This window comes from Corvus moneduloides, chromosome 15 (assembly GCF_009650955.1).
Source record: "Corvus moneduloides isolate bCorMon1 chromosome 15, bCorMon1.pri, whole genome shotgun sequence".
NCBI lineage: Eukaryota > Metazoa > Chordata > Aves > Passeriformes > Corvidae > Corvus > Corvus moneduloides.
Genome location: NC_045490.1, coordinates 8,994,952 through 9,021,809, shown reverse-complemented (window position 1 = coordinate 9,021,809; position 26,858 = coordinate 8,994,952). Strand labels below are relative to the sequence as shown.

The following is a 26,858-nucleotide window of genomic DNA, read 5'->3' as shown; positions in this document are numbered from 1 at the left end:
AGAGGGGGAATGGGGATCACTTGGAAGGGAGCTAGTGACAAAATAAAGGGTGAGAAACTGGAGCGGCAGTAGTTGCTGGAAGGTAATGCTGTGTTCATTCCTTACTGCTTTTTTTGTTGTTGTGGTTGGGTTTTTGTTTGGGGTTTTTTTTTTACGCGAGCCTGCCGGCCACTGCCTTCGTTACGCTTTGAAGTACGTTGTGCAGCACGGAAGGAGGTCCGCGGAGATGGCGTCACTTCATGAAAGTTTCCAGATTTTACCGAGCTTCTTGTTTTTTGTTTGATTGGGATTTTTTTTTTCGTTTTTCCTTTTTTTTTATTTTTTTTCAAGAGAGGGGGTGGTACTATTCGTAATGCAAGTGGGCGATGCGGCCGAGATCTAAATATACCCCTGTGAAAACAGAACCCCTGAGATAGCGACACCGATAGCTGAGGCTATTGTTAACTTCTGGGATTCCAATTAAATCCCGCAATGTTAAATATTTATTTAATTACTGGAGAGAGAGCAGGAATTCTCGTTGACGGCACTAATGGAGTCAGAATAGTGCAGTAGGGGAGAGTTTTTTCTCCTGCCCCCCCCCCCTCCCCCCGTCGCCCCCTCTTCCAAATCTAAATAGCTGTAGACAAGCACAGGCTGGAATAGGAACATTAGGGGGGGGGAAAAAAGTTTCAGCTTTGTTTGAGGAGTTATATTTCAGTCGGGTAAGCAAACGATATTGCATGTATTTTTCCATATCTTCAGCTCACTCCAAACATAACATTCCAAAGGATAAAATCTGTTACAAAATAAAACTTTGTGACAGCTGAACTTCGACGCAGAGTCTAAAAATTATCTAAAAGTGCCTCGAGAATCCTAAATGTCATTCCCAAGATGTGGCGAATTGTAATTACGGTTGTGGACTATTTTAGTGCAGTGCCTTACACGGGGCCCAGCTAAGCAGCTGGAGCATTTATGAATTTATTTTTTGCCCTTTACTGTGTTACATATGAAGGTATTTAGACAGTAACAATAATCCTAATTTGTTTCAGATTATAAAAAATGTAACCAAATTGAATATGTGTTAAGTTTGCCTTTTAATTTTCCTTCCTGTACTTCCTTTTAAAACATATGTCATAGGGCAGTGCTTAAAGAATGCAAGAAAACTCATCAACAATAAGATAGTGAATGAGAAATAGCATTATCATTACTATATTACTATTTTGTGATTTTCTCATCTGATGGCTTTTCCAAAAATTTCTGTTTTAGAAACTGATCCAGTTTCCTCTTCTCCTAAAAAAAAAAAGAAAAACTCCAACCAACCAACCAACCAACCGAAAAAAAAAAAAAAGGAAAAGGAAAAAAAATTCTGTGGAAATTTTGGTAAGAGAAAGCAAATAGCTTACAACACACTGTCCAAAACCTGTACTACACTATGCCCAAAAGCACTTTAATTTACAATAGACATTATTATGCTTGTATATGCAGATCTTGATATGGTAGAGGAAATTATTAAACCCAACCATTTGGTCATGGGGCTGGAAAAAAAAATTGTGTCCCTGAGTGTGCCACAAAATTTAAATGCAAGTTATAAAGGCCCAGCACCCTGTAACTTGGTGACTCCGTTGGAATTACACCCAGAAGGAGAAAGTCAGGTCCTGTCAGTTCGTACATGAGAAAGCCTGAGTGCTCTGCACTGCCATCACTAATTGTTTTGTGTTGGGAAATCCTGAGGTGATAAAACAGCTGTTAGAAAGTTGGCTTGTGAGTAATTAAGTGTAGGTCTAGCTATTAAAACCTGATTTGTTACTCATAGGCTACACTCATCTGCGTCACCTTCTCTCAAGATACAGATAAACTCAGTGTTCTTTTCACTGGTCTAAGCCAAAAGTGGCTGTGTAATGAATGGAGAGATGTCAGCTCTGGGTATGGTTCACACATATACAGTGGGTAGAATTACCTTTATCATAACAGATACAGTTACAGTAATAGAGAGCTTCTATTTCAAATTGTTCCTTTCTCCTTTCATTTATTTCCAGAGGAAATGCTGGAGGATGCGTGCCCTTCTTCATTCAAAGTTTAAAATACTTATTTTACTCATAAGCAAAAACTTCACTTAAAAAAAAAAAAAAAAATTCTGTTTCAGAGTGTCTCTGTTTACTATACTCAAGCTTCTCCATAGAGTGGGTGTAACCAGGAGAAGAATTTGGCCCATGATGTGAGCTAAAATTTCAGTGCTTCCACTATTTAGAGCTCCATTGTGCTAAAAATAGTTTTCCTGTGGTTTTGGCCATGGAGCCACAAATGCAAGTTTTCAGTGCACAGTTATTGTGGATGTTGGTCCCTTCTATTGCTGCAAGAAATGGATTTCCAGCTCATGACTGTGTCAGCAGATGATTATGTTGAGTGTGAGGCTGCATGTCAGATCTCCTCACTATCCTGAAGTAAGCATGCGTCCCACCCAAATGCCAGGGACCACCAAAAGGGACCATGCTCAGATGGCAGTGCTTGGGCTGGGCACTGAAAAACTCTAGGAAAAACTGGGACCATGCAGGAGATAATGTTGAAGGATTCACCCAGAATCTCCATGTTTGGCTAATGGTATGGGATGTAAACAGGTGGGGGGAAGGGAGTAAACCTTTAGGGAAGTAAGACACAATTTTGATCATTTCTAATTTGAGCTGAGTTTTCATCAAAGAAGAAAGCTCATAGTGAACACAGGCTTATGGTATGTGCAAGGAGTTCACTGTGATGTTGGATTCATTCTCTTTCTGTTCTACATATTCTATCCCAATTCCATGGTCCAGCTTCTCTGTTGTCTGTAGGAAATTGGTCTGGTAGTTGCAGACAGCTTTTAGGAGGCAGGGGCCAACTTTTTTCTGAGCTTAGGAGCAGGTGTCAGACTCCAGAAAGTGTTCTTGTAATGCGAGGTCGTATTCTGGAAATAGTTGAAAATCACTGATTTAGAAGAGTGAGGGCGCTGCATGTTTCTGTACTGCTGATGCGATGGTGAGGGCAAGCTGGGGATGGTCCACAAAAATAACAACAGCAGAGGAATATTCAAAGGAATTGAGCTGGTTAAAAATATCTTCTTTATCATTTCCTCTCTGAGAGCACTATAATACTTCATGTTAATCAGCTGGGACATTTTTTCCATTTCTCTGGGAAGGTTTTCACCCTATTCCAAGAAGATGATCTGATATTGGAGGACTCTGCCCTGTCCGGACTCTATCCACAGGTGTCAATGGATGGTGGTTCCGACTCTGAGGTGGACTTTGTGACAGTTCTCAAGCAAATGCTTCTGTTACTCATTACTTCATACACATCTTACTCTTCCTGCAGTGTCCTTTTTCCTTTCTTAGGATGTTGCCTTTTTTATATGTTTTTCAGACTTTTTTTTTCTTGAATTATATGTGCAGTTTTGCATCCTTAGTGACTCTCAGATCTGTTGAACTGGATATACCATCCCTAGTATATTCACAATTTTATTCTGTGGAATGGAGCAGAACTTACAAAACTTTTACATAATTATGTCTTTGTTTCTAACATCCCCATAGATGTAGCATTATTCAGCTACATGTCTCATCCCATTTCTTCTTCCAGTCTAGGAAGAAAAGTTTGCAGCTTTAAACTTGCTGGGGAGAATACCTTTGGCTTGCCTTCCCTCTCTCCCCTGGTCTACAATTTCATGTTAATGTCTTCTACCTGTAGCTTCAGGAAACAAGACTAATTCTTCTCTCCCTTTCTCTGTGTGAGTTGTCATGCAAGGTACCCAGAAGTGTGGCTGTAACAATAACAGGGTACTTAATTTCAGAATTAGCTCTGGGAATTCAAAGGCTGTGAGCCAGTGAGTGTGACTTTGCAGGAGCCTACACCTCTGAGGGCCTTGGAGATAAACACTTTTAATATCTTTCCTCCAGACACTAAATGTTATTTCCATTTTCTTACATATGTGATGCAAGGTACACAACATTTGTATTGTCTTCTTGTGAGGCAGCCTCTTGCCACCTCCTGTGCTTGTTCTCAGCCTGCTGTAAATTGTGGGCTTATTTAAGAGAACCAAATGGCCAGAGCGAATGTCGCCTCCCTCTTCACTTGCTGAACTCTGCTTAAACACAACACTGTTTTCCTGCCTCAAAAATATACATAAAGGTATGTATAGTATGTTAGCCCCTCCTTAGCCCTTCCCACCCTGAAACTTTTCAAACAGGGATGGCATGTTCCTCTCTTCACTGCCAAAAAACCCCATAAATTCCTTTCTCAGCATTTCCCCCTTCCCCCATTTCTTCTCAGCTGACAGCTGTGAGAGTGGAACTTTCTTGAGCTATCCTATCCACTTCCCCCAATTCTGTTGTTAAGCTAGATTTGGTTTAAATATCCAAGCCATCTTTCACACTACAGGATTTTTTTAACATAAAGTGGCTTTGCAAATGCTTAATGTGGGTAGAGACATGGCAACTGTTTATGTATATTTATTTTTCTTTTTTAAACAACATTCCCCCTTCTTCCCCCAGCAATTTAGAAAGTTGATAGAGAATTAAATTGAACAATACAGCCATTTTAGAAGTTACAGGAAGGCCAAAGTTTCATAAAAAAGCAACTTTTTTTCAAGACTATTTCTTTATAATTCAATCTATTTGATTTTCATACTAATTCACTTCTAACCAAATAAAAATTTCATTAAGAAATATAGGAATTGTATTCAAAATCTGGGGAGTAAAATAAAACTAATGGAATTTAAGATAGTTCTTGAACTTCACACTTCTCAACTAAGTCTGATAGCTTTAGGTAGTTCTTCTGTTGGTTGTTTTGCACTTTGATCAGACTTTGAGGTTATTTTTCACTCTGACATAAACACCTACAGTAACTCAGCTTTCTGGGAAGGTGTTTTTCTGCCCTCATTGCCATTAGCTCGTGCACAAAGGAATATCAAACAAGTAGTTGTACTTCAACTGACTTTACAAGGCAGGCCCCAAAGTCTAAACATGTGCAGTTGTCTCTGCAGAATCTAACATAATTCAATAATTAAAACATTCAGGTAAGGGGAAGGTTAGCTAGTCCTTTTTCCTTAGATTAACACAGCGGCATGTCCGCTGGAAAATCTGGGTTTGACAATGATAAAATAAGATTGATGGTTCCATGAGTTGTAAAATTCAGGAATTTGTGAAATCACATGATTTCTGGAAAATGTGTTCAGGGTGCTTTGAGTCTCTTTGTTGTTCTTTTATTGAACTTGATATGTTACTAGAGTGGATCCACTGGACTGTGTCACTAGAGATCCAAATGATGGAGACCATGTATGAATAGGCAGTGCTGAAAGTGGTGTTAATTTTCCTGTGACCTTAAGGGCACACAGACCTGAATCATCAGATAGTCAATGTCAATTATTTTGTATTTTATCGGTTTCATTGACTACAAAGAGATAATTTGACTTCAGACATTTGGGGTTTGCCCATTCAACATTAGTCTATGACAAAATGGCATGGAAAAAAAAAGGAAACCTACTTTTCAGCCGAATTATCACATTCCTTGCTACCACACTCCAAAACAGTCTCAGCATTGTGCTTAAGAATGACTGTTTTCTGAGGAGGGTGTGCTGCAAGCAGACATGTCTCAATTGCCTGTAGTTTTAATTCGAGAATGTTTAGGAAAACTTAGGTTTGAAAATCTTACAGTTTTCCTTGTCTTCCCATGCTCTTGCATGCACACCTTCAGCTTTCGTCATCATTGGAACTCTGAAAGCTCCGCAGCAGGAAGTGCATTGGAGCTCTGTGATACAGTGTTCCTCAGTACAGATTCACCCAGCAGTATACAACTGTTTTGTAACTCCTCAGCAGAGGAGAACATTTTGTTTTCTAGAGACAGGATGGTTGGCACATGAACACCTAAAATGCCTGCTGCCAATTTGTTGTTTGTTACTTGGTTTATTAATTAAGTTACACAAAAGACTTGGAAAAAGGCCAACAGTTATTGTGAGGTTTTTTTGTCCCATATTTTGGACTGCTGGGACAAAGCAGAACAATTGCTGGTGCAGAGATATGGAGGAGTCCCCAAAGGTTAGCTCAGTTCTGGGACTAAATTACACCAAAGCCTTGCTCCTTCACTGCAGCCATGAACTTTAGTAGAGATATCCTGCTGGGCTATTAATTGACTTCTTAAGAACTTCTGTTTACATTCAAAATAATCAAGAGCCATGCAGTTTTGAACCAGAAGAAAATTTCTTTAAAGCTCAAATATACTTGAAATTGAAATTTCGGCTTGGCTCATTTGATATTTTTCCCTATATCTATCAATTTTATATTGCCTTTTCTTGATTTTTTTTTTCTTTTTGGTAGATGTTTTACCTTTAAGTTACACAAACAAAAGATAGGGTTTCAAATGTGGCTTCTTTTTAGCTTAATGTATATAACATATTATATATATATATGTAAATATATATATAGAAAATCACTTTTCATTACATTTGCATGCTTCTATTTTTTTTCCAAAAGGAATCCAATAGCAAGATTCAGTTGGCGTGCCAGATACAATTGGCATGCCAGATTTCTAGCTGTGGCAAGTTAGAAAATCTGGTGTAGTTACATATTCTACAACAGAGATACAAATTTATGTACAAATGATGGGTTTGCCCCACATATCTGTTCCTACACAATTTTTTTTGGCCAGAGGGAGAAACTTTCCTGTAGGAATTTCTGTAGTTACAAGAGTAGGATTTAGCTTAGTTCAGTAGTGTGTCTGAAGCCAGCCATGATCAGCCTCCTCTGAGGAAAGCAGCCTTTGAGTTACGAAGTAATTGTCCTGTAGGAAAAGTTTCCTCTTAAAATCACTTTGTGAGCTGAAGTGTGAAATACTTTCCTCTAATTGTGGATGTTCCTGTTGCCCATATAGAGTTAAATTTTTCAAAGGCATCAGAGTTCAGACCTCAACAATAGTTTGTGGTGAGTGGTTCCACCTGGTCCTGAAGAGCAGAGCTGAGCATGGGTCAGCCTTGCATGTGTTGCTCTATGGCACCTCATCTCTTGTAAGGCAAACAAGGCCTGGCCAGTCCTTCCCTACCATGAGAGGATTTTGCATGGACAACTAATTTTTATAACTGATTTCAGTGGAAGAAAGCACATTCTTTAGCTTTAGTGGAAATTGAGGTGTTTGGAGTTCCAAACGTCATTTGTGTATTAAGAGCAATTTAAAAAATGAAAACCTTCTTACATCAAGTCATGGTGTGGAATCCAATTCTTCTTTAATATACCCTCATATCTAATAATTCACTCAGTTAAAAATGACAAGAAACACTTGTGCCTGCAGTATGCTTAACCAAGGGCAGGCACTGCTGTGGCATGTTGGGTGTGGTTTTGGCCCGGTGCCTCTCTGAAACTTTCTTCTGTGCAATTCAAAAGTAGCTTTGAGGAAACAGTGACTTCCATGTTACATGATGAGGACAGTAAGAGTTCTGTCCCATAGTGTTCCATTATACACAGTAGGAAAATCCTCATCTGTGCAATCCTTTCTAGAGCCATCCATAACACTCCTGACACATTTTCTTGAAGCTTTACTGTGTATTTTAGCAACTTACTCAGAGATGCAGCCCCTTGAAGGACCTCAACAGCCCCAACACATTGTGGATAACACCCATCCCATAAGAGATGAGGAAGCTCAGGGGGGACCATCCCGCTCTCTACAACTCCCTGAAAGTAGGTTGTAGCCAGGTGGGAGTCAGGCTCTGCTCCCGGGCAGTAAGTGACAAGACAAGAGGACACAGTCTTAAGCTGCACCGGGGCAGGTTCAGGTTGGGCATCAGGAGGAATTTCTTCACAGAAACGGTGCTCAGACATTGGAAGGGGCTGCCCAGGGAGGTGGCGGAGCCACTGCCCCGGAGGTGTTCAAGGCAAGACTGAACGTGTCACTCAGTGCCATGGTCTGGTTGACACCGTGGTGTTCGGTCATAGGTTGGGCTCGGTGACCTCCCAGGTCTATCCAACTTAACTGATTCCGTGATTCTGTGAAAACAGCCCCCATGCGCAGGGCCGGTGTCAGCCGCTAGGTACGGCAGCAGCACACGGTACTGGGGGAGAGCACCGGCCCTCGGCCCCAGCAGCGCCCGCCAACGCAGCGGGACCTTCGGGGCCTTTTCCATTCCTCCGTTATGTGGTACGTTGCTTTCTGGACACCGAACCCTGCACACTTATTTGTTGATTTATTATTTGCATTTATTTCGCTCCTTTTCACAGCGCGGGGCCCATTCCTCATAGGGCCCCTTCCCACACAGCACCCGGAGCCCGGCCCGGCCCGGCCCTTTTCCCGCTTCCTCCCGCCGCCGCCGCGGCGCGCGCGCGGCCCCGCCCCTCGCGCACATCCGGGTCCCGGCGCTGGCCCCGCCGGCCCCGCCGCCGCCGCTCCCGTCCCGCCGCTCCCCCCGGCAAAGTTTCGCTGCAGCAGCAGCAGCAGCAGCGGCGGCCGCGGCCCAGCCGGCGCCTCACGGACACCCGCCCTGGGGAGGCCGCCTGCTCCGCGCCGGGTGGGTCGGGGCGGTGGGATGGGGCGGGGGAGGTTGCAGGCCGCGGGGTCGCGGCGCTGCGAGTCGGGTTCCGGGCGGCGGTGGGTGTGAGGGGGCAGACGGGACGGGCCCTTTGGGAAGCGAGGCCAAGGCCTCGAGCGGGCCCGCAGTGACACGGTGGTCCTGGCGGGGCGGGAGGGGACGGGGAGCGGCCTGTGGGGGAAGGAGCAGCCCCGGGAGGGAGAGGGGAGCGCGGGGCCGCCCGCGGGGCTGCTCGGACACGCGTGGTGCCGGTACAGGAGCGAACATCCCAGTGCTCAGCAGAGGCTCGAGGGAGTGTCTCTTATTTTTTGTTGTTTGGGGTTTTTTGTTTTGGTGGGGTTTTTTTGGTGTGGGTTTTTTTGAGTATTTTTTTTGTTTGTTTGGTTTTTTTATTTTTGTTTTTTTTAAAGACGAGGACTCTCTTAGCTGTAGTCAGGCCTGGCCGAGCGAGGGGAGAGCAACAAACCCGCACGTTTGCAGCCGCTGGTAAAGAGGCGGGAGGCGATGTGAGGGCTCACACACACACAGCTCTCACAAACACACACTTGTCCACCCTGGCCTTTCTCGCGTGCGCCCAGCCCTGACAGCTGCCTGACAACAGATGCACAGCTTCGGTGATTTAGAACGGCAAATTTTTGTCTTCTGCGGGTTGTAAATTTAATAGAGGAAATACGCTCTTGCGGTTAAAAGCACGAGACTGGAAATCAAGTGATCTGTGCTCTGTTCCAGTTGTGGGGTTTCTGATGTGACCTTAAGGTAATTGAATGGTGTTTCACAGGAAAATGAGATAGGGAAGAACTGATTCAGTAGTAGTGTTGACTATATTATTGAATAGGTTCAGTAATAGTTGTTGAATCTTTTGGTAGAATAGGTAAGGATTTAGAAATTCCGTGCAGTGAATCACTTGGACTCGCTGCTTTAACAAAACCTCCAAGGATTAACTGTCAAAATTTGGATCAGCAAAGTTTCGTCTGTCATGGGAAATTAGATTGTCAGTATATGATGGTTTTAGATGAAATCTCTTGCTGGTTTTCATTCTTTTATTACTCTCAGATAATTAACCTTCCATGGGTGGCTTTAAAATACTGAAAACTGAAATGAGCGTTGTTCATTTCATGTGTCAGTTACAGAAGTTCTGCACAGAATATCCTCCTGGTATTCTGAGGAATCACAGTTTGATTGGAGTAAAGAAAAAGGTGCAAACACTTGCAGTCATGTGCCTGTGCTCATCAAAACCTGTAATGCTTTATGAAGTTGGCAGCTAGTGGTAGTGGAAGTTAATAGAAGCAGCAAATAACTTAATTGAAGATGTTTCACAATTAGTGTGTTGTAACTTTTGAGAGTGCCTTGTCTGTGTTGGATTTAATGTCTTAATCCCTACCGTTTGATAGTGGTTTACTCTTACCTCTGATATTGAAATTTTGTTCACTTGGCCTTGAAATTGCTGTTAAGTGCTTAATGCCACTTCTTTCTGCAAAACAAAACCCCAACAAACCATGTGTTCACTGGGATACCTGTTTTTTTCTTTTCCTTTCAAACGTGGAGGACATACATTTGAGATAGGAATTTTCTCTTTTTCTGAAGAGGAGTTTCCTAGTGGAAGCCCAGATGGACAATCATGATGGGACTGAGAAATGGAAAAGAAGGAAGAGAGGCTTCCTCAGCATTTCTTTCTCCTCTTGATGACAAAAGATCACAACAGGGTGTGCTGCTGTGTACAGCTGTGGTGGGTGGGGTTGTTTTTTGGTTTTTTTTTTTGAGCTTTGGAGTTTTAACCTCTGATGGAACTTGAAGGAACTGTAATTGTTGACCCTATACTATTTCATACTTGTTAGGAAGTCAGATTTTTATTCTTGCACCTGGAGTGGGTGAACTGTGCAGAGTTTTTATCATCACAGAATATTATTTGAGCTGGAAAAAATTGTTTCCCAAGATGGAATGCTCATGCTCAATTAAGGAACCTTTTGGATTTATTTGAATGTTTTTTGCAAATTATGTTGTGATCTTTAATACTTTGGAGGACACTTTAAATTGCAGAAAACTGCCGTATTTTCTTTATAGATGTCTTAAGAAAATGCTAGGAACTCTTATTGCTCTTGGCTGAATTACATACCTGCAGAAATACTTCTGTGGCAATTCTGTGCAAGTCCCTGTGTCTTCCTTTCCCTCTAGTTAAGGCCTTGTTGATTATTTTAATGTTTGTTTTTTTTAAATTAAAGTATAAGTTTCCTCAAATGTCTGTGTTAGATCTGGTGGAATGACTTTTAATCTGTTAATGTTTCTTTAAAGGTCTTTACACGACTTTTTTTTTAGAAAACAGGTAAGGAGCTCGTGCTCAAAATGAGAAGATTTGTTCTTGTGTGAGCTGAGTGCACTTGAGATATCTTCATGGCTAACAATAAACAGCTCATTAAAAGCAAGTTGAACAGTAATTTAATGCTTTGGCCGTTATCATTAGTCACAGTGCAAGTTCCTGCACTGCTTTCTGGAAGCCTTTTTCGCCATGTTCCTGTGACCACGTAGAAAAGTTTGGCTGGCACTTGAGCGCGCTTGACCAGCGTGGGTTGGCAAGGTGCAGGACGCTGCTTGCCAAGTCTGTATCCCTACTGACCTACCACCAAGGTTGAGCCTGCCAGCACTGTCATCCTTGACAGAGGATCTTTGTCAGAGTCCCTGCTACTGATACACCAACTATGAAGTAGTGTCTCTGAATTCTGGGTCAGTGGATGTCACAAACTGACAAATTTAGAATACTTTGCCATTCATTCACTCTGTGCAAGGGGAAAAAAAAGCTTGCTGAATTAGTATTGTCAGTGTTCCCTCCAATCCTGTAGCTTTTGTAAACTTGTCACAGGCTTAATGCAATTCAGTTGGAGTGGAAGTGTATACACACACACATCTTTATTTTTCTTCTTCCTTTAAAGCTTTTTGAGTGTCCTGTTTTCCAGGTTATACTTTTTGTTGCCAACTCATAGTATTTAGAATCTTTAATGAAGGTCTTGCACATGAACATCTAAATTTCTGGAAGGCTTTGTCCAGCTTGTTAATTTTTTAGCATACTTTGGGGTTTGTGAAAAGTACAAGATGCCCTTTATTTTCCCATTTTTGTCTCCCAAGTGTAGTACTGAGGTCATTCCTAATCACCCACTTGCTTGTCCACATCCACCAACCTACCAGTGGAGGCATAGGCCTTTGTTTTCATGTTTAGTGAAATGCAGCAGTGCTTTTCTCTGGAATTTTAATTAGGAATGGATTCTACATTGTAGTTATCTGCTTTGGTTGGGGTAGATCTTAAATAACCTTAAAAACAGGAGGCAGTTTCAGGGCTGCCTACTGTTGATGGTGGCATTTTCCAGCATAACGCTTCTGTTGGAAAGTGCCAGTTAGCTGAAATAGAAGTGTGAGAAAATGGACACTTCTGAGAAAACACTTAAGGGAGACAGGTTTTGGTTCTAAGATGGAATTTATAATTTTGAGAATTTCTACAAAAGCTGATTGCTCAGTAATTAGAGCAGCTGCAGAGACCAAGGCCATGGGAGCATTGGATGTTTTTTTGTTGTAAATGTGGATGCTTTAAGAAATAGTTAGGACTTTTTTAGGCATGGCAAGTTTTTGTGTTTTCTCCCTCCCTCTCCCTTCCCCTGTATCACACTTAAGTTTTACCATGATGCAAAACAAATTCAGAACTGTTCTTTGATTATAATTTTTCTGGGCTTTTGTTGGCATCAGATGGAAGTGAGGGTGCTTTGGAAGTGCAGTGGAGCTCTCTTAGTGATCTTAGGTATCTCTTTGTCTGGACCTCTTTTGTGATATAAATCATTATCACTGGTATTATTTTTTGACAGTAGTTTTTGAAAAAACTTTAAGAAGAAACAAAAGCGTCACTTTGCTATCTGAGCTGTATCTTCCATGTACATTGTATTACTTGCTGCTTGTGCTTGGCCTCAGAGTTTGTTAGGTTTCTTGTAAGAGAGTGCTGGTTAAATACTTCTCAGCTGACAGAGCTAAATGCTTCGGCATTTTTTTAAGCTGTGTTAGATGGTGTACAGATGGGAAATTAAAAGCAAAAGTATTGTGTGAGAAAGCCCTGTCTGCAATTGTCAGTAGGTTTTTCTGTTCAGAGGACAGTCATGGTTAGTAAAAGTTTTAAAGATACCAGACAGTTCTTTTCTGTTCTTGTTTACATATATTATCAGTTAGATTATATTGCCTTGCAAGGCATGTTTGAAGCAAGAAGTCTAGTGCTAGTCTGAAAGCACTTGCCATAGATTTTGGTCAACTGGATGTATATTTGTAATGCAAGCCCAGTTCTGATGAAAATACCACAAGTTCCTTTTTGATATCCTTTATAAAATCTCTTTCATCCTTTACTTAAGGGAAAAAGGGCAAAAGAAGTTTTTTCATTGGTGGTATTCTTTGTGTGAGATGTTGCACAGGGTGGTTGAAGAAAAATCCTTTCCGTGGAGAGGCTGTGGCGGTGGTCTGCAGCATGCAGGCCCTTCCAAGTTTATTAAACAAGTTTTTTAACCACTGTGTCATCTTAGGATTTTGTTTATGCTTGATGTGTATGAAGAAATTGTGGAGCTAACATTTCTCCTGTATTCTCAAGAAAAGACTAAAGTGTGCCATTGCATAGGACTGAATGCTGGGCTGCAATGTAAGCTGTAGACTTGGGAAAATGATAATAAAACCCAAGCACAATCCTGCACAGTTCCTGTCAGGAAATTTATAAGGAAAGAAGGATTTCAATAAAACCAGGTGAAATTGATGCATGAGGTTGTAGTTTTAAAGAAAGTATTGATCTGTGTAAATAGCATAATACACTGTAATATACTGCAGTAGAGTTTCTGAGCTTTCTGTATGAGTATGTATGTTAATGTGTGTATGGAGTCAAAAAACCTGAGCATTTCTGAGTCTGAAGGGCAATAAAGTTAAGCACAAGAGCTGACTGCAGAACAGCTTTAACTGCAGATCTGCAGCAGCTCTAATGAACTCCCAGTTGTGCTGCTGGTTATAAGTGGTGCTTTGTTTATTGTATGAAGTTGAGTCTCAAAACAGCTTCTAATCATCAGCAGTGAAGTTTCTTGTTTCAGATTGGGTATGATGCTACAGGAGGCTTCCTGAATTTGTGAAGAAGTAAATTAGTGGGAAGAGAGTAGTCCTTGTACATTTGAACCCAGGCTTAATACTGGCAATAGGAAAGGATGAGGGACATTGCTTTTCCCATTTTAAAATGATTTTACCCATTTTATTCTTGCGCTTGTGAAAGCATCATTCATTGCCCTGCTGCTTGGGATGATGGTTTGCTGAGTTAATGGTACTTCAAACCTAGATTTTGCAGGTGGAAAATTAGTTTGGAATCAGTGAGAGAACACGTTACATGCAAAATGCATCTCATGAAAATGGATACACCATATGTAATGTTACATTTTCTGTTCTGCAGTGACTCTTGCTCAGGGCCTTTTAGCCAGGAGATTCCTTGGTATGGCATGAAATGAACCTACTGAACTTGCCAGTTTAAGGCAGTAGGCTAAGAAAATTTCACAAGAACTGCTAAAAGGAAGTTAAGTTGCTCAGTATTTGTGATGGCAGATGGAAGGTGGTAGATTTCTTCCATCTTCTTAAATGAAATGTAAGTTCTGCTGTTGGCCAACTGTGTTTATATCTGTCTGGCTGGATGAAGTATTACGGAGGGGATTCAAACAATGGACCTGTTCACCCAGCTAGTTTCCTTCCATTTGCTGTAGTCATTAACAAGAACTTTAAAAATATAAATAATGCATGCCCCAAAGTCTAATTTTGATACAGTGACTACTTCCTTTTATACTTGCCCATTAAAAGCCCCCTCATGCTACTCCATGTAATTCATTACACTCACTCCTTAAAGAGTGTTTGTAACTGTTTTTTTTTAATGTAATAGCATGCTTTTCAGTTGATTTTCTCTTGTAGCTCACCTGAAAAGTTATTTAATAAAAGAAGGTAATGCATAATAGACCCTCTGCCTCTTAAGGAAATTTAAGTAAGCTTTTTTTCCCCATGAAAGTTGTTACCAGCTGTGTCTAGAGGTGCAGCAATACGAGTAATTTGTGCACCACTGAATGAAAATGTGACTCTTTAAAGCATTTGTTTTTGTATTCAAAGCTCAGTGATGCTCTGTGGTACTGCAATCACAGCTCATAACTTGTGCTTTTAAGCCTCAGAAGAAATTGATTGTAAGTACAGATGATCTGGGGAAGCTGTTCCTGGCAGATGTCATGATTACTTAGAAACCTTTTGCAAATTAGATGTTGAAATTACAGCAAATGCAAGTAAATGTTCTAAATGCGGTTTATGCCACACATTCAGAAATCTAAAAACCCTACATGAATTACAGTTTCTACATGGAAATGTTTGGTTTCTACATAAATACCTGAACCTACTCCTTTGTGGTCTTAAATAGCTCACGAAGCGAGCTCATGATTCATGAAGCTTTTTAATTCTACCTTGTTTTCTTAGGAAAAGGCAAAAGCTGTAAACCTTCAGTGTTTTGCCTTCCAAAATGAACTTCTGGAAGGTATGTAATGAGATACATTCAATGTCATTTGTACTTCTCAAAGCCTATTAGTATTTTGTTGTAGTTTCTTTCTTGCCCTTGGTTTTTTTGAACAGGTTAAAATACACTTCTACTGAAGAGTCTTGAAAGCCTCATGGGTGGCCAGAATGGAGTTACAGTAAATGGTATTAAGGTTTTAAACTTCAACAGTCTCATTTTTCAGTGGTTTTAGTTACAAGCATGTATGTGGAAACTTTTTTTGAAGACGTTGAAGCAGTTTTGATCAGATGTGTTCTGATGCTTCTAAAATACCTGTTTTACCAGGCTTTGCTTTTGCTCATGGGCCCTCAGACAAATATGAAGTTTTTAGTGTTGCATTACTCCAAGCAGATTAGTTCTAAAATGAGAGTTTATAGGACAGTAATTTATCATAATTCCCTTGACGCTTTCCCTACAAATACTAGTTACTGCAAAATATCTTCTTAGTAGAACTGTTCCAACTTCCTTTTCTTTTAGTGAGCTTGTTTATTCCATGAGCATACTTGCAGGTAAATGATGTTGAAGTTATATAAAACCAATAAAATATCTTCCCTAGTATGGGTGCATTATGTTCAAAATACTAAAAAACAAAATAAAATTTTACATGATCATAGCATAGAATTGTAGATCTTTAAATTTTGTTTCTTAATATGGATGGGGCTCCTGTAATGGGATAGATCAGGGGACATTTCTGAAGATCTCCTTTGAGCTCAGCTTAACTAGAGGAATTTCCAGGGCATCTTCTGCCTTGATGATGCTTAAGGTTCTTTGAAAGCACAGCTGAGAAACAAAAATAGAACGTTTTAATTGTCTTCTGGTCTGAGATTCTAGGTGGGTTCATTTCCTTTTCTAGGGGTGTGAGCAGTTGCTGATCTTGCAGCTATTGAATGTATGCAAGGCTTGAAAGTAAGTTAGCTGCAACTATAAACAGCTTTTACTTTTTAAAACAGTAAACTTTTATCCTCAGTAAAAGAAAAAATTCAGTCTGAGTTCCTGGCCAAGTTTATCTCCCTTTATGTATTTCCTGTTACTTTGAAGGGTGCAAAGGTTCTCATGTGTAATAGTCCTAGGGAACTAAATTAGTCTTAAAGTGCAGACATGGTGATATTTCTGAAAAAAAAAAGGTGATATGTAATTATTTGAGTTTTTTTCTTTAGTTTTTTCTCAGTACCTTCTAGGGAGTGGCTGAAGCAGTGGAAGACTTCTATTCTCTTAATTTCTTTTTTTCCATATTTTTTATGAGAGCTCTAGAAAGAAAGACCTTCAAACAGTTTTTCTGTTTGTTTTACTTTTCCGATTTTTTTTTTTATATTACTGAAACAAAGCTGAATAATCAAAGAGGTACCAATGGGATTAAGCTACTGTGTGAAATGAATGGATTTTTTCCTGTAAAGGAACACCAAGTGTCCTTGGGTTTGTTCCCTGCTTTCCTCACCCTCTAACGCCACAGTAGAAAATGTAGGATGGTTCCATGCAGGACATAAATGCCTTGCCTAGGGATGTTTGCTGTAGCTTTGGTTGATGATACTTAGTACCCGATTCTGTTACATAAAAGTATCTGTCCAAGTGCCTGAGTGAGCCTGTAAATGTGCCCAGACACTTAAAAAGCCTTATCAGATGACTTTTAGTTTATCAAAGATGGGAGAAAAAAAGATCTTGATTAAAGGTAGCAATCTAAGAGAACCAGCACAGAGATATTTAACATCTTGGTTCCTCCCCCCCACCCCCCCCCTTTTTTTTCTCTTATGTGCAGATTTGGTGTCTTGGGCTAGGGTAGGTGTTCTAATTCACCGTGGTTTATCAAAAGTGGAGAGACAATGTTGTTTGGCAGTCTCTGTAGCAAGAGAGGAAGCATCTTTTGTTATTGACATCCTTTCTCTTAGCTCTGCTCTTGCTTTTTGCCAGCTGCTCATTGTCTATACTTGCTTATTTAGTATTCACAAGGGATTTTACAAGTTCTTATCAGTTCGTTGCCACAGCACATCATTTCCTCTTGTCATCGGTACTCCTTAAATTGCTGGGGGGAGGATTTGCATTAGGGCTGGTGAGTGGTAAAACACCATTCATGAGGGAGTTGTTCTGCTCCTCTCCTTTCTGAGACAGTTTGTAGTAAAGGTCACATTTCTAGTGCTTACTCCACCATGTCTTTTCCCCCCTTCTTTTTTCTGGGGAGAAGAAAACAGGTTTTTTTTTTTTGCCAAGGCTAAAAATATCCAGTACTTCAGATATTCTTAAAAGATACAAGGAAGTGCAGCATAAAATTAGCTACAACTAAAAAAAGGTTGACCATCTTTCTGAGTGGTTGGAGAAGGTTTAGTTTGTGCTTTGTATTGGGTTTTTCTTTTAACTGTGCTTTGTTTTCTTTATCTACAGTTTCTTCCTAATTTTTTTTTAATACTCTCGAAAACATGGGGTAACTAATTAGAGCTCTAGAAAAAGCAGATGCTTTAGGAATTTTTCATTTTTGGAAATAAGGATCCATTTGAGAAGCTGAGTATTTCCGTGCAGTACTGGCTTTGGAACTGGTGTTTCCACTCTGCCTCTTCCCTGTTTCTTCATGGCAAGTTTAGTCTGCTAATGCAGCACCATGACAGGGATATATTATTAGTTTTAAAGCATATTCCTCAAGCCTGTCTTCTGAGCGAAAGTCGTCAGTTTAAGGAATATTAACGGGAACTGTGCTGTCCCTATCATCCCTTAATGGTCCCTTTTCCCACTAATCAGTAGTGCAAGCTTTGAGGACTAATCACTTTTTTGGGGCGAGGTCATAGTACTTCTGGGATTTTGTTTTGAAACAAAATCAGATGCAATGCTAGGGTTGAAACAGTAAGTCTTTTAATATCTGCCTTTTTGTTTTACCACAGCCTTTGCTTGTTTGCTAATTCCTTGTTAAATTACCTTTTTACTAGAACTAAATTGGAGGCATCGATCATCATTTTTGATGTGAAGACTTCATCACTGACCATCTCTATGTTCCTTTGTCATCCTCCAGGAAATAATACAGCTCATCAGTTGCAATAACTGCTTTGGGTATACACTGACACTTACTTGGAAAAAACCAAATAAACAAAAAAAACCCTACAGACAAAACCCAACAAACTTTTTGAAGACTTGTGTCAAATGACGTCAATGGCCAGTTTGTTCTCCTTTACTAGCCCAGCTGTAAAGCGTCTGTTGGGCTGGAAACAAGGAGATGAAGAGGAAAAATGGGCAGAAAAAGCTGTTGATGCCTTGGTAAAAAAGCTGAAAAAGAAAAAAGGTGCTATGGAAGAACTGGAGAAAGCCTTGAGCAGTCCAGGACAGCCCAGCAAGTGCGTTACTATTCCTCGCTCTTTAGATGGACGGCTCCAGGTTTCTCACAGAAAAGGCCTTCCCCATGTGATTTACTGTCGCGTGTGGCGCTGGCCGGATCTACAAAGCCATCATGAGCTGAAGCCATTGGATATTTGTGAATTTCCTTTTGGATCCAAACAAAAGGAAGTCTGCATTAATCCATACCACTACAAGAGGGTGGAGAGCCCAGGTATGTTTGAAAGTTACTGTCCTAAAAACTGAACAGAATCTTTAGCAACCACTTACTATTCACTCCATTCTCCTCCTCCTCTGGTACTCTACAACCAATTAAAAGTGGTGTATGAGCAGTTTGGGAGAGGAATGTTCAAAGTGTACATTACTGGTGGGGTTTGGGGGAGGTGTGTTGTCCATTTGGTACCAGCTGTTTTCTTTGGGATTAATCACCTTTTTCCCACAGACCTCTTAAGTCTGCTGCCCTTAAAGTTAGTAGCAAAGTTCTAATTTTTCGTAAAATAGAAAGCAGTGATGTGTTCTTTCAGTTTCTTTGAGAAACTTGTTTCAAAATCTCAGTCCTTGCAAGGAGGTTGGTGGCCGCCTTTCAGGGGCTTGCTACTTAATCAATGTGTGACATGAATTGAGGAGATAGAGAAAAAATAAAATGAATAAAATTCTAGGATGATAGAGTTCCCCACATGACTTCCAGTTAGGAGACAGCAGAGATTAATGGAACCAAGAGACATGATCAGTTAGAGCAAGGTATGTGTCAGATGTGTGTCAGGTAATGAGCCTGCTGGTAAAGTGTGCTGCCGTGGGAAAAATTGAGGGGGATTGGGTGGAAGAGATGAAGAGCGTTGCTCCGGACAGTGGTGAGAAGTTGCTTCCCTTGCTCGCCAAAGTGGTTGTAACTCTGCGGCAACCAGCTGTAGTGCTCAAGTGCACTGCTGCAGCACTGGAATTCCAGACTCCACCAGTCCTGAAGTTAAAACTCCAGCTTAGTTATAGCTTTATATGGCAATATAGATTTTGTTTGTCTTCAGTGGAAAGGATAATCTGTAACTGTATAGTTTGACTGTAGTAATGGGGACTGTATTTCTGTTTTCTCTGATTTGCGAATGTATGCAGGCAGTGAGTTTTACACTTCTGCGTCAGTATTTCAGTATGTGCCAGACTGGTTTGGTTTATTATTTTTTAAAAAAGGTGATCTTTGAGTTGCCTGAAATATGTGTGTTTTTGTGATTTTTGCAAGGGTAAAGTTTGAGTCTTCCATCATGCATGATGTAAAAAAATAAAGGAGAGAGGATGGAGTAAAGGCATGCCAGATTCATCCCCTGCTCCTCTTCCCACCCCAGCTACTGTTGAAATTATCATGATGAGCAGAATAGCGCATTATTTGTATCTCTTACCTTGTATCTCAGTTTTTAACCTAAATGTATCTGGCTTTTGTTTGTTTTTTGCAGTTCTACCTCCAGTGTTAGTGCCTAGACATAGTGAATTCAACCCCCAGCACAGTCTGCTAGTTCAGTTCAGGAACCTCAGCCACAACGAGCCCCACATGCCACACAACGCGACATTTCCCGACTCCTTCCAGCAGCCCAACAGCACTCCCTTCTCCATCTCTCCAAACAGCCCCTACCCCCCTTCTCCAGCCAGCAGCACTTACCCAAGCTCCCCAGCCAGCTCTGGGCCATCAAGTCCCTTTCAGCTACCAGGTGAGCACAGCCTGAACGTCAGTTTAACAAAAATAATTGAGATGTCACATGTTGTTGTGACCTATGACCTCAGGAATTCATTATATTTGCAATAAATGGCTTTTTCATTTGTATTTTATGGGATTTTCTTCCTAGTTTTGTCACTGGTCAGAGTTAATTGTTACAGTTTTATTTTTCCAAATGTTTTTTGTCATGGATGTAATACTGGTGAGTTATTTTGCATGGCTTCACTATAGAATAACTAATCCATATTTAGAAGAATATTTAGCAATGAAAAGAAAGCTAAGGCAGGCTGCTGAACAGGAAGTTTATTGATGTCTTTCACTGAATAAAAACAATTAAAATACAGTTTTTAACTGGAAAAAAGTAACATTTTTGTTGGGAACAGATCAGATTAAACTGATTCTGTTTAACTGAGTTGGAAAAGACAGAAAAAACAATTGATACAGACAAAGGAAAGAAGTCTTATTGATTCTGTCTGATTATTGGAGTCGTTTATAAAGCCAAGAATTTAACAGATTAAAGATTTTATTTTTCCACTAGCTCAGTGGCCTAATCTTTGTTCTTTCTGGTTGCTCAGTTCCCCAGGAAGTGTCCCAGTCAGTGGGTATCCCTGTTGGCCAAGTGCTGGGATCTCTGGAGTATATGCATTTATGGGGCATAGTGGGGTGTTGACACACTGAGTGCTGTGCTGATGGAAGAAAACAGATCCACACTTTGTAATTAACTCAGCCTGCAGAAGCAGAAAAAAAAATAACTGTTCTAAGCCTTCGTTATACTAAGCAAATAGTTATTTCTTCTACTGCTTTATTTTTGAACATGGAGAAGAGGGTAGGCAAGAAAGCTTATGTTCGTGTGACAAAAAGAGGGAAGCAGAGTCATCTTGCCCAAATGCAGGAGTGCAGGTATTAAAGAAAAAAAGGCAGAAAGAAAAGAAGTGCATCTCATATTTTTTTCAAGTTTCCAATCTTGTTATTGGTCCCATAGGTAAAAGTTCAGCTGTTGAAGGAGTTTGCTGTGAAGACAGCTGGCTGTGTTCAGATTTCTTTGAAAATGAGTCCGATTTTTTTAGCATGTCTGGTTGGGGAATATTTTTGTGGGTTTACAACTGTAGAATGTATAAATACGTACTCTAAATTGTTGAGGTTTATTCTTACTTTTTCATGTTTGTAGCTGATACTCCACCTCCTGCATATATGCCCCCTGATGAGCAAATGGGGCAGGATAATTCACAGTCTATGGACACAAGCAATACAATGATCCCTCAAATCATGCCAAATATATCTACCAGAGGTAAGTTGTATGGTCTGGTGTAGAATGACATAGTTTGGCTTCTTGCAACTCATGACCAAACTGAATGAATAACTTCAAATGGGCCAGTAAATCTTGCTGATAGGTGGAAGCAGTTCAAACTGGGGCTGTAAGAGACAAAATGGAGAAATAAAACTTGCCTTGCTTATTTTAATTTTCATCTTTTGCTTTTAAAGCCTCAGGTGCATAGTGTGGCTTACAGTGAGTTGGACTTTTTAATTTCTTTTCTGCTACCTTTGTCTGTTGCTGGAATAATATTTGCACAAAGGCTCTGAAAATTGAGTCCCAAAGTACCAGTTATAACAGATCTTTTAAAAGTGGACAGAAGAGGTGCATTTTACTGGCTATCACAATAGTCTTATGTGTGTGTGTAAGGTCGTTTTTGTTTAATATCAGGCTTAAAATTGGAAAATAATCATAAAATGAACAGGTAAGCTAAAATCCATGAAGGTCAAAATAATTAAGATTATAATCAGGACACTTCTTGCCCATCGTAACTGTTTACTAAGATTTTACTTAGCTGATGGTGTTTTGGAAGGTCTGCTTGACAGTTTTAGATTTAATATTTTAACACTTATGTAAACTATTACTTCCATTTGCTTTTCAGATGTTCAGCCCGTTGCCTATGAAGAACCCAAACACTGGTGTTCCATTGTGTATTATGAATTAAATAATCGTGTTGGAGAGGCTTTCCATGCATCTTCCACAAGTGTCTTAGTAGATGGGTTTACAGATCCCTCCAATAACAAAAACAGGTTCTGCTTAGGTTTGCTCTCCAACGTTAATCGCAACTCAACGATCGAGAACACTCGACGGCACATTGGCAAAGGTAAAACTGAGTTGTCTTACTCATGAGTGAGAAACCAAGTCCTTGGTTTTATTTCAGCTTCTCTGTACTGCAGCAGTGATTATTCTCAGATGAGAATGCTAGAGGTAATCTGAGATGTGATACATTATCCACCTCTCCAGTATCAGAAAACAACTTACTTAGGCATAGTTTGATTCTAAGTAGTCAGGAATTGCATACATTTTTCTTTGTCACTAATTAAAAAGACTGCGTATTACCCCTTCCTTACCAAACTAGATTGTCGCTGGGGCTTGCCTGTTAGGGTGAATAATGTGTAGAATTCTGTGTTTCAGCACCAAGAAACATTGCAGGATATGCCATGATACTCTACATTATATCTATTTCTTAAATCAAATTCTTCATGCATCTTTACAGTATATCAAAGATTTTTTTTGTTTTTTTTGTTGTTGTAAGGTATTACCTGCTGTCTACAGTATGTTCAAATATCTTGGTGAGTTGGCAGCAGGACTTTGAAGTGCTAATGCAAAATTGCAAGGGCTCATTTGTCAGAGTGAATCCATGGGGCGTGGATGTGTGTGGGAGGGATTCCTGGAGACAGCAGGTTTTGCAAGATCTTCTAGTTTTCCTTTACTGTTTTGGCTGATAGCACATAGAGATGCACAGTTTTCCTCTTTGATGGAATGTGCCTGGATTATCCTAAGATGTAGAACGCTTTCTCTGAATATCTTTTTTTTTTGTGATTAACTCAGTCCTGAGAAGAGAACCCTGTTTCTCTTGCACATATTTAGAGGCCTTTTTACTACCTAAGAGCATTTGGTGAAGTTGGTCTTTTGATTGATGAAAATCCACCCTGTCACATAACATTATTTTAATTAGAAACTACTATAAATATGACAAAATTTTGCAGATAATCTGGAGACTAGAAGTTCTATTTGTATCTGTTGGAAACATTAGCTCTGCAATGCAGTTGTCCAAAAAAATTTATTAATAAAATAATGTTATAAAGGGGAACAAGTAATTTGTGGGGTGTGGGTGGTTTGTCAGGTTCTTTTGTTTTGGCTCACTCCTTTTGATGGTACTGGCAGAGAAATCTGCCTAAGGTCAGAAGTGTAACCAGAAACATCATCACGTTGTAGAATAGTAATGAACTTTAAAATGTTTGCATCTCTAATAGTAATTATTGAACTTAAGCTTTGCTTTATGGTAACTGTATGGTAACTGTTCTGACAACAAGTAAGATTGCTTAGGGATAAAGTACTGTTTATTTATGGCTTATGTTCGAAAGGTCTTGAGGTTTTGCCTCCTTAGAACTACGCAATCCTATTTGCTAAGGTTTTTTACTGTAGCTGGCAAGTGGTGGTCACTGTCTTTTTAAATAAATAGGGCTGTGTTGTGAAAATGCATTCTTGCCCACCCCAGATTCTCTGACAGCTGCTTGTAGTTGTTGAAGCCAATGGTTCCTCTGTAGCCTCCATCCTACCTTGGTCCCAAGTGGGTCTAGCAATGTTCACAACAGTTGCTGCTGTCTGAAAGATTAACTTGCATTTGTTGACTTGCTGCAGCCTCCTCTGGCACACCATGGGATAGTCCATAGTGGATTCTCAGGGTGTTGCCGGGAAGACTTAAACTGAGCTATATCCCAACTATGTAAAATTGGGATGGGGGAAGGAAGGCAGATGTTTTGATGAAGGAGCAGTGAGAACCTGTGTTTGGGTGCTAAAGGGGATGGGCAGCTTCTATATGTTAATTTTTAGTTAGTAATAATGTTGTATGGACTTTAAAATGTGTGCATAGCTGTACACACACAGATGTGCTAAATCTAGGGACTTTGTTGATGTTATGGTTTGTAAAGCCTGATGGTAATTAAGTTGAGCAACTAATTGGGCTTAGTTGTCCTTCGGCTTGATAAAATGTACTGAAAATCAGAGCAGACTATGGATATACTTTCTCATTTGTGTCCATCACTGACCCTTCTCCCAGGACACATCTATTTCTGTTGTACTTGGCATAGGCAGAAGCTGCCAGGTGTATAAAATTGGAGTTTTAAAATCCACATAAATTCTATAGGAAAAAGCTTGAAATAGCAGTTGAAATGTGGCAGTAATTTTTTCTTTCTATTCTTTAATTGATCAGAGAAGGACATCTAGTGGCTGGTGTATTATGAGCCTGCTGTGTTGAAAGTGTGTTATAGTGCGAGCAAAAGCTTTTCTGAAAACCTCCTCATGCAGAAATTTACTCTTTTTTTTTTTCCATAAAAATAGAATTTACGACAACTGCCTCGAAATCAGAGACAACAAAATAATTTGAAATGTTTTTATCTTTGTTTTCAAGGAGTTCATCTCTACTATGTTGGTGGAGAAGTCTATGCTGAGTGTTTAAGTGATAGCAGCATATTTGTACAGAGCAGGAACTGCAACTACCACCATGGCTTTCATCCAACAACTGTATGCAAGATTCCCAGTGGATGCAGTCTGAAAATTTTTAACAATCAGGAGTTTGCTCAGCTTTTAGCTCAGTCTGTCAACCATGGATTTGAAGCAGTGTATGAGCTCACCAAAATGTGCACCATTCGAATGAGTTTTGTAAAGGTAAATTATTCTGAGGATATTAAAGTTTATTGTGGGTTTGGGTATTTAGCAGTAATTCCATTAGCACTGTTCTGGCCTCATGTGATTCTTTTCAGTGATAAGTATATTTAAAGTGATTAACTGGGGGAGAGGAAAATCAGTGCAAGAAAGGAAAAGCACAGATTGCTGTATTGAATGTTGGCTGTGTATTCAGTTACTTCAGTATTCAGGACAGGAATTTATTCATTGTGGTTGCTGTAATTTTGTTAAAGGAGATTTGAGTTCATGCTCTAAATTTGAAGTAGCAAAGTGAATAACAAATCCACTAAAGGAATGTGATTAGAAAACAGCATAATTATTGAAGAAATTTTTTAACTTCTTCAAATTGATTATTAGTTTAAAAAAAACCCTGGTTATGGAAAAAAGACATGATTTGAGTTTATGAAGTCAAGCTGTGCTGTTATTCTCACAGGAGTGTTTTCTGAGCATTGTTTAATCAAGATGTTGTCTGTCTCAGTTTTAGTGTGGAGTCTAAACTTGGGCTTTCCAGGTGTTTTTGCATCTTGTCCAAAAGATGTTGGTTTTGTCAGTTATGACAAATACTGCTCAGTTTGAGAGTGCAGAGGAGAGGGAGCAGGAGGTTGAAACAGAAGAGATGTGGCCGTGGCCAGGAGTCATCCTTGAGTCAGCAGTGAACTCCACAGGAGGCTGTAGCACGGGAGACTTAATTCAGGCTTCCAGGTGCAGCTTCCCTCCTGCTCCTTCCCAGCCTCGGGTTCCTTCCTTTAGATCAGTGTTACTAGACTATGAATTACCTTCAGATAAGTATCTTGAGATCATGATTTCCAGCTTCTTGTTAGCAGCTATTTTAAAAGACAAGCATCTCCTCGAATTGACTGATACCATTTTGTTCATTTTCTAGGGCTGGGGAGCTGAATATCACCGACAGGATGTCACAAGCACCCCGTGCTGGATAGAAATTCATCTTCATGGGCCCCTCCAGTGGCTGGATAAAGTACTTACACAAATGGGTTCTCCTCTTAATCCCATCTCATCTGTTTCATAGTGCTGAAATTCCATCTTCAGCCTTATTTTTAGCGAACTTATTCTAATTCTAGAGAAACTTCCAGTGGATACTGTGAGCTATATGGAGAATGGATCTTATGATTTAACTTTTTTTTTTTTAGATCCCTTTGTGACCAATTCAATTGTGTATAGCTAATCAGTTTTACATTTCAAATTGTTCTTGTGATGCTTAAGTGACAGTTGAGCCCTAAGGAAAAAAAATAGTCTATTGAAAAATTCAGAACACTTTCCCTTCTTCCCCTAGAACTTAAACAGACAAATGTCTTAACTGGAAAACCTTTTTGTCCTGTAGGGACAAGAATTAATGAAGACTGACTTCAGGCAATAAATACATATCATAATTTGGGATATTTTTTTTTTAATGTTTATGAAATTGTTTGAACATGTGCAGTTACAGCTTGCAAGCTGTATTTTTAGCATAGTGTTTTAACATCTTAAGGTTGACATCTGTCATAAGCAAAATTAGACTTTTTTGTGGCTCATTTGCCTCAGATTGAACAATGTGATTTTTTTTTTAAGTGTACACATGAAAAATACTTTTTACAAATATTGGAGTGGTGTAAAAACACTTGTATTTTCTATTGGAAAATGCTATCATAAACACATTGTATATTAATGCAGAATAGCAGTTCTTAGCCTTTTCCCACTTTGGTTTTGTAATATCTCTTTTAACCACCATTTAAAATAGTAAATGATCCAGGGTAAACATCCTGCACGTTTCTGGAGTAGTGGTTCTTGTTTTGCTTTGATTTACACTCATGCCATTTGGATTTGGTTGCCAAGGCTATTTCTTTTTAGGTACCTTTCTCTATTTTAACATAAACACTACTATTTGTAAATGGCAGTGCTTACTACTTTTTGGAAGGAATAAGTTTTTTGTTTTCTTTTTGGTGTTCTAGCTTTTTATTTTACCTGTCTGGAATTGATCTGTCTTAGGCCTTTTTAGTCTCTCAGTAGACGCTATGCAGTATTAGTGATTACACTGTATTTAATTCACTTTCAA

The 26,858-nt window shown here is 39.8% G+C and overlaps 1 protein-coding gene across 3 annotated transcripts; it reads left to right on the top strand.

Moving 5' to 3' along the window:
* On the top strand, positions 1–26,858 carry SMAD5 (SMAD family member 5). 3 transcript variants are annotated; one of them, XM_032124719.1, is made up of 7 exons: positions 1–82; positions 18,073–18,603; positions 19,832–20,083; positions 21,257–21,376; positions 22,002–22,223; positions 24,534–24,790; positions 25,692–26,858. In XM_032124719.1, the coding sequence occupies exons 2-7, from the start codon at positions 18,201–18,203 to the stop codon at positions 25,833–25,835; spliced, it is 1,398 nt and encodes a 465-aa protein (XP_031980610.1). In that variant the 5' UTR covers positions 1–82; positions 18,073–18,200; the 3' UTR covers positions 25,836–26,858. The 3 variants fall into 3 exon arrangements, with proteins under 3 accessions (XP_031980610.1, XP_031980607.1, XP_031980608.1); XM_032124716.1 differs by lacking the exon at positions 1–82 and adding an exon at positions 8,368–8,488; XM_032124717.1 differs by lacking the exon at positions 1–82 and adding an exon at positions 8,368–8,488 and having other exon boundaries at positions 17,990–18,603.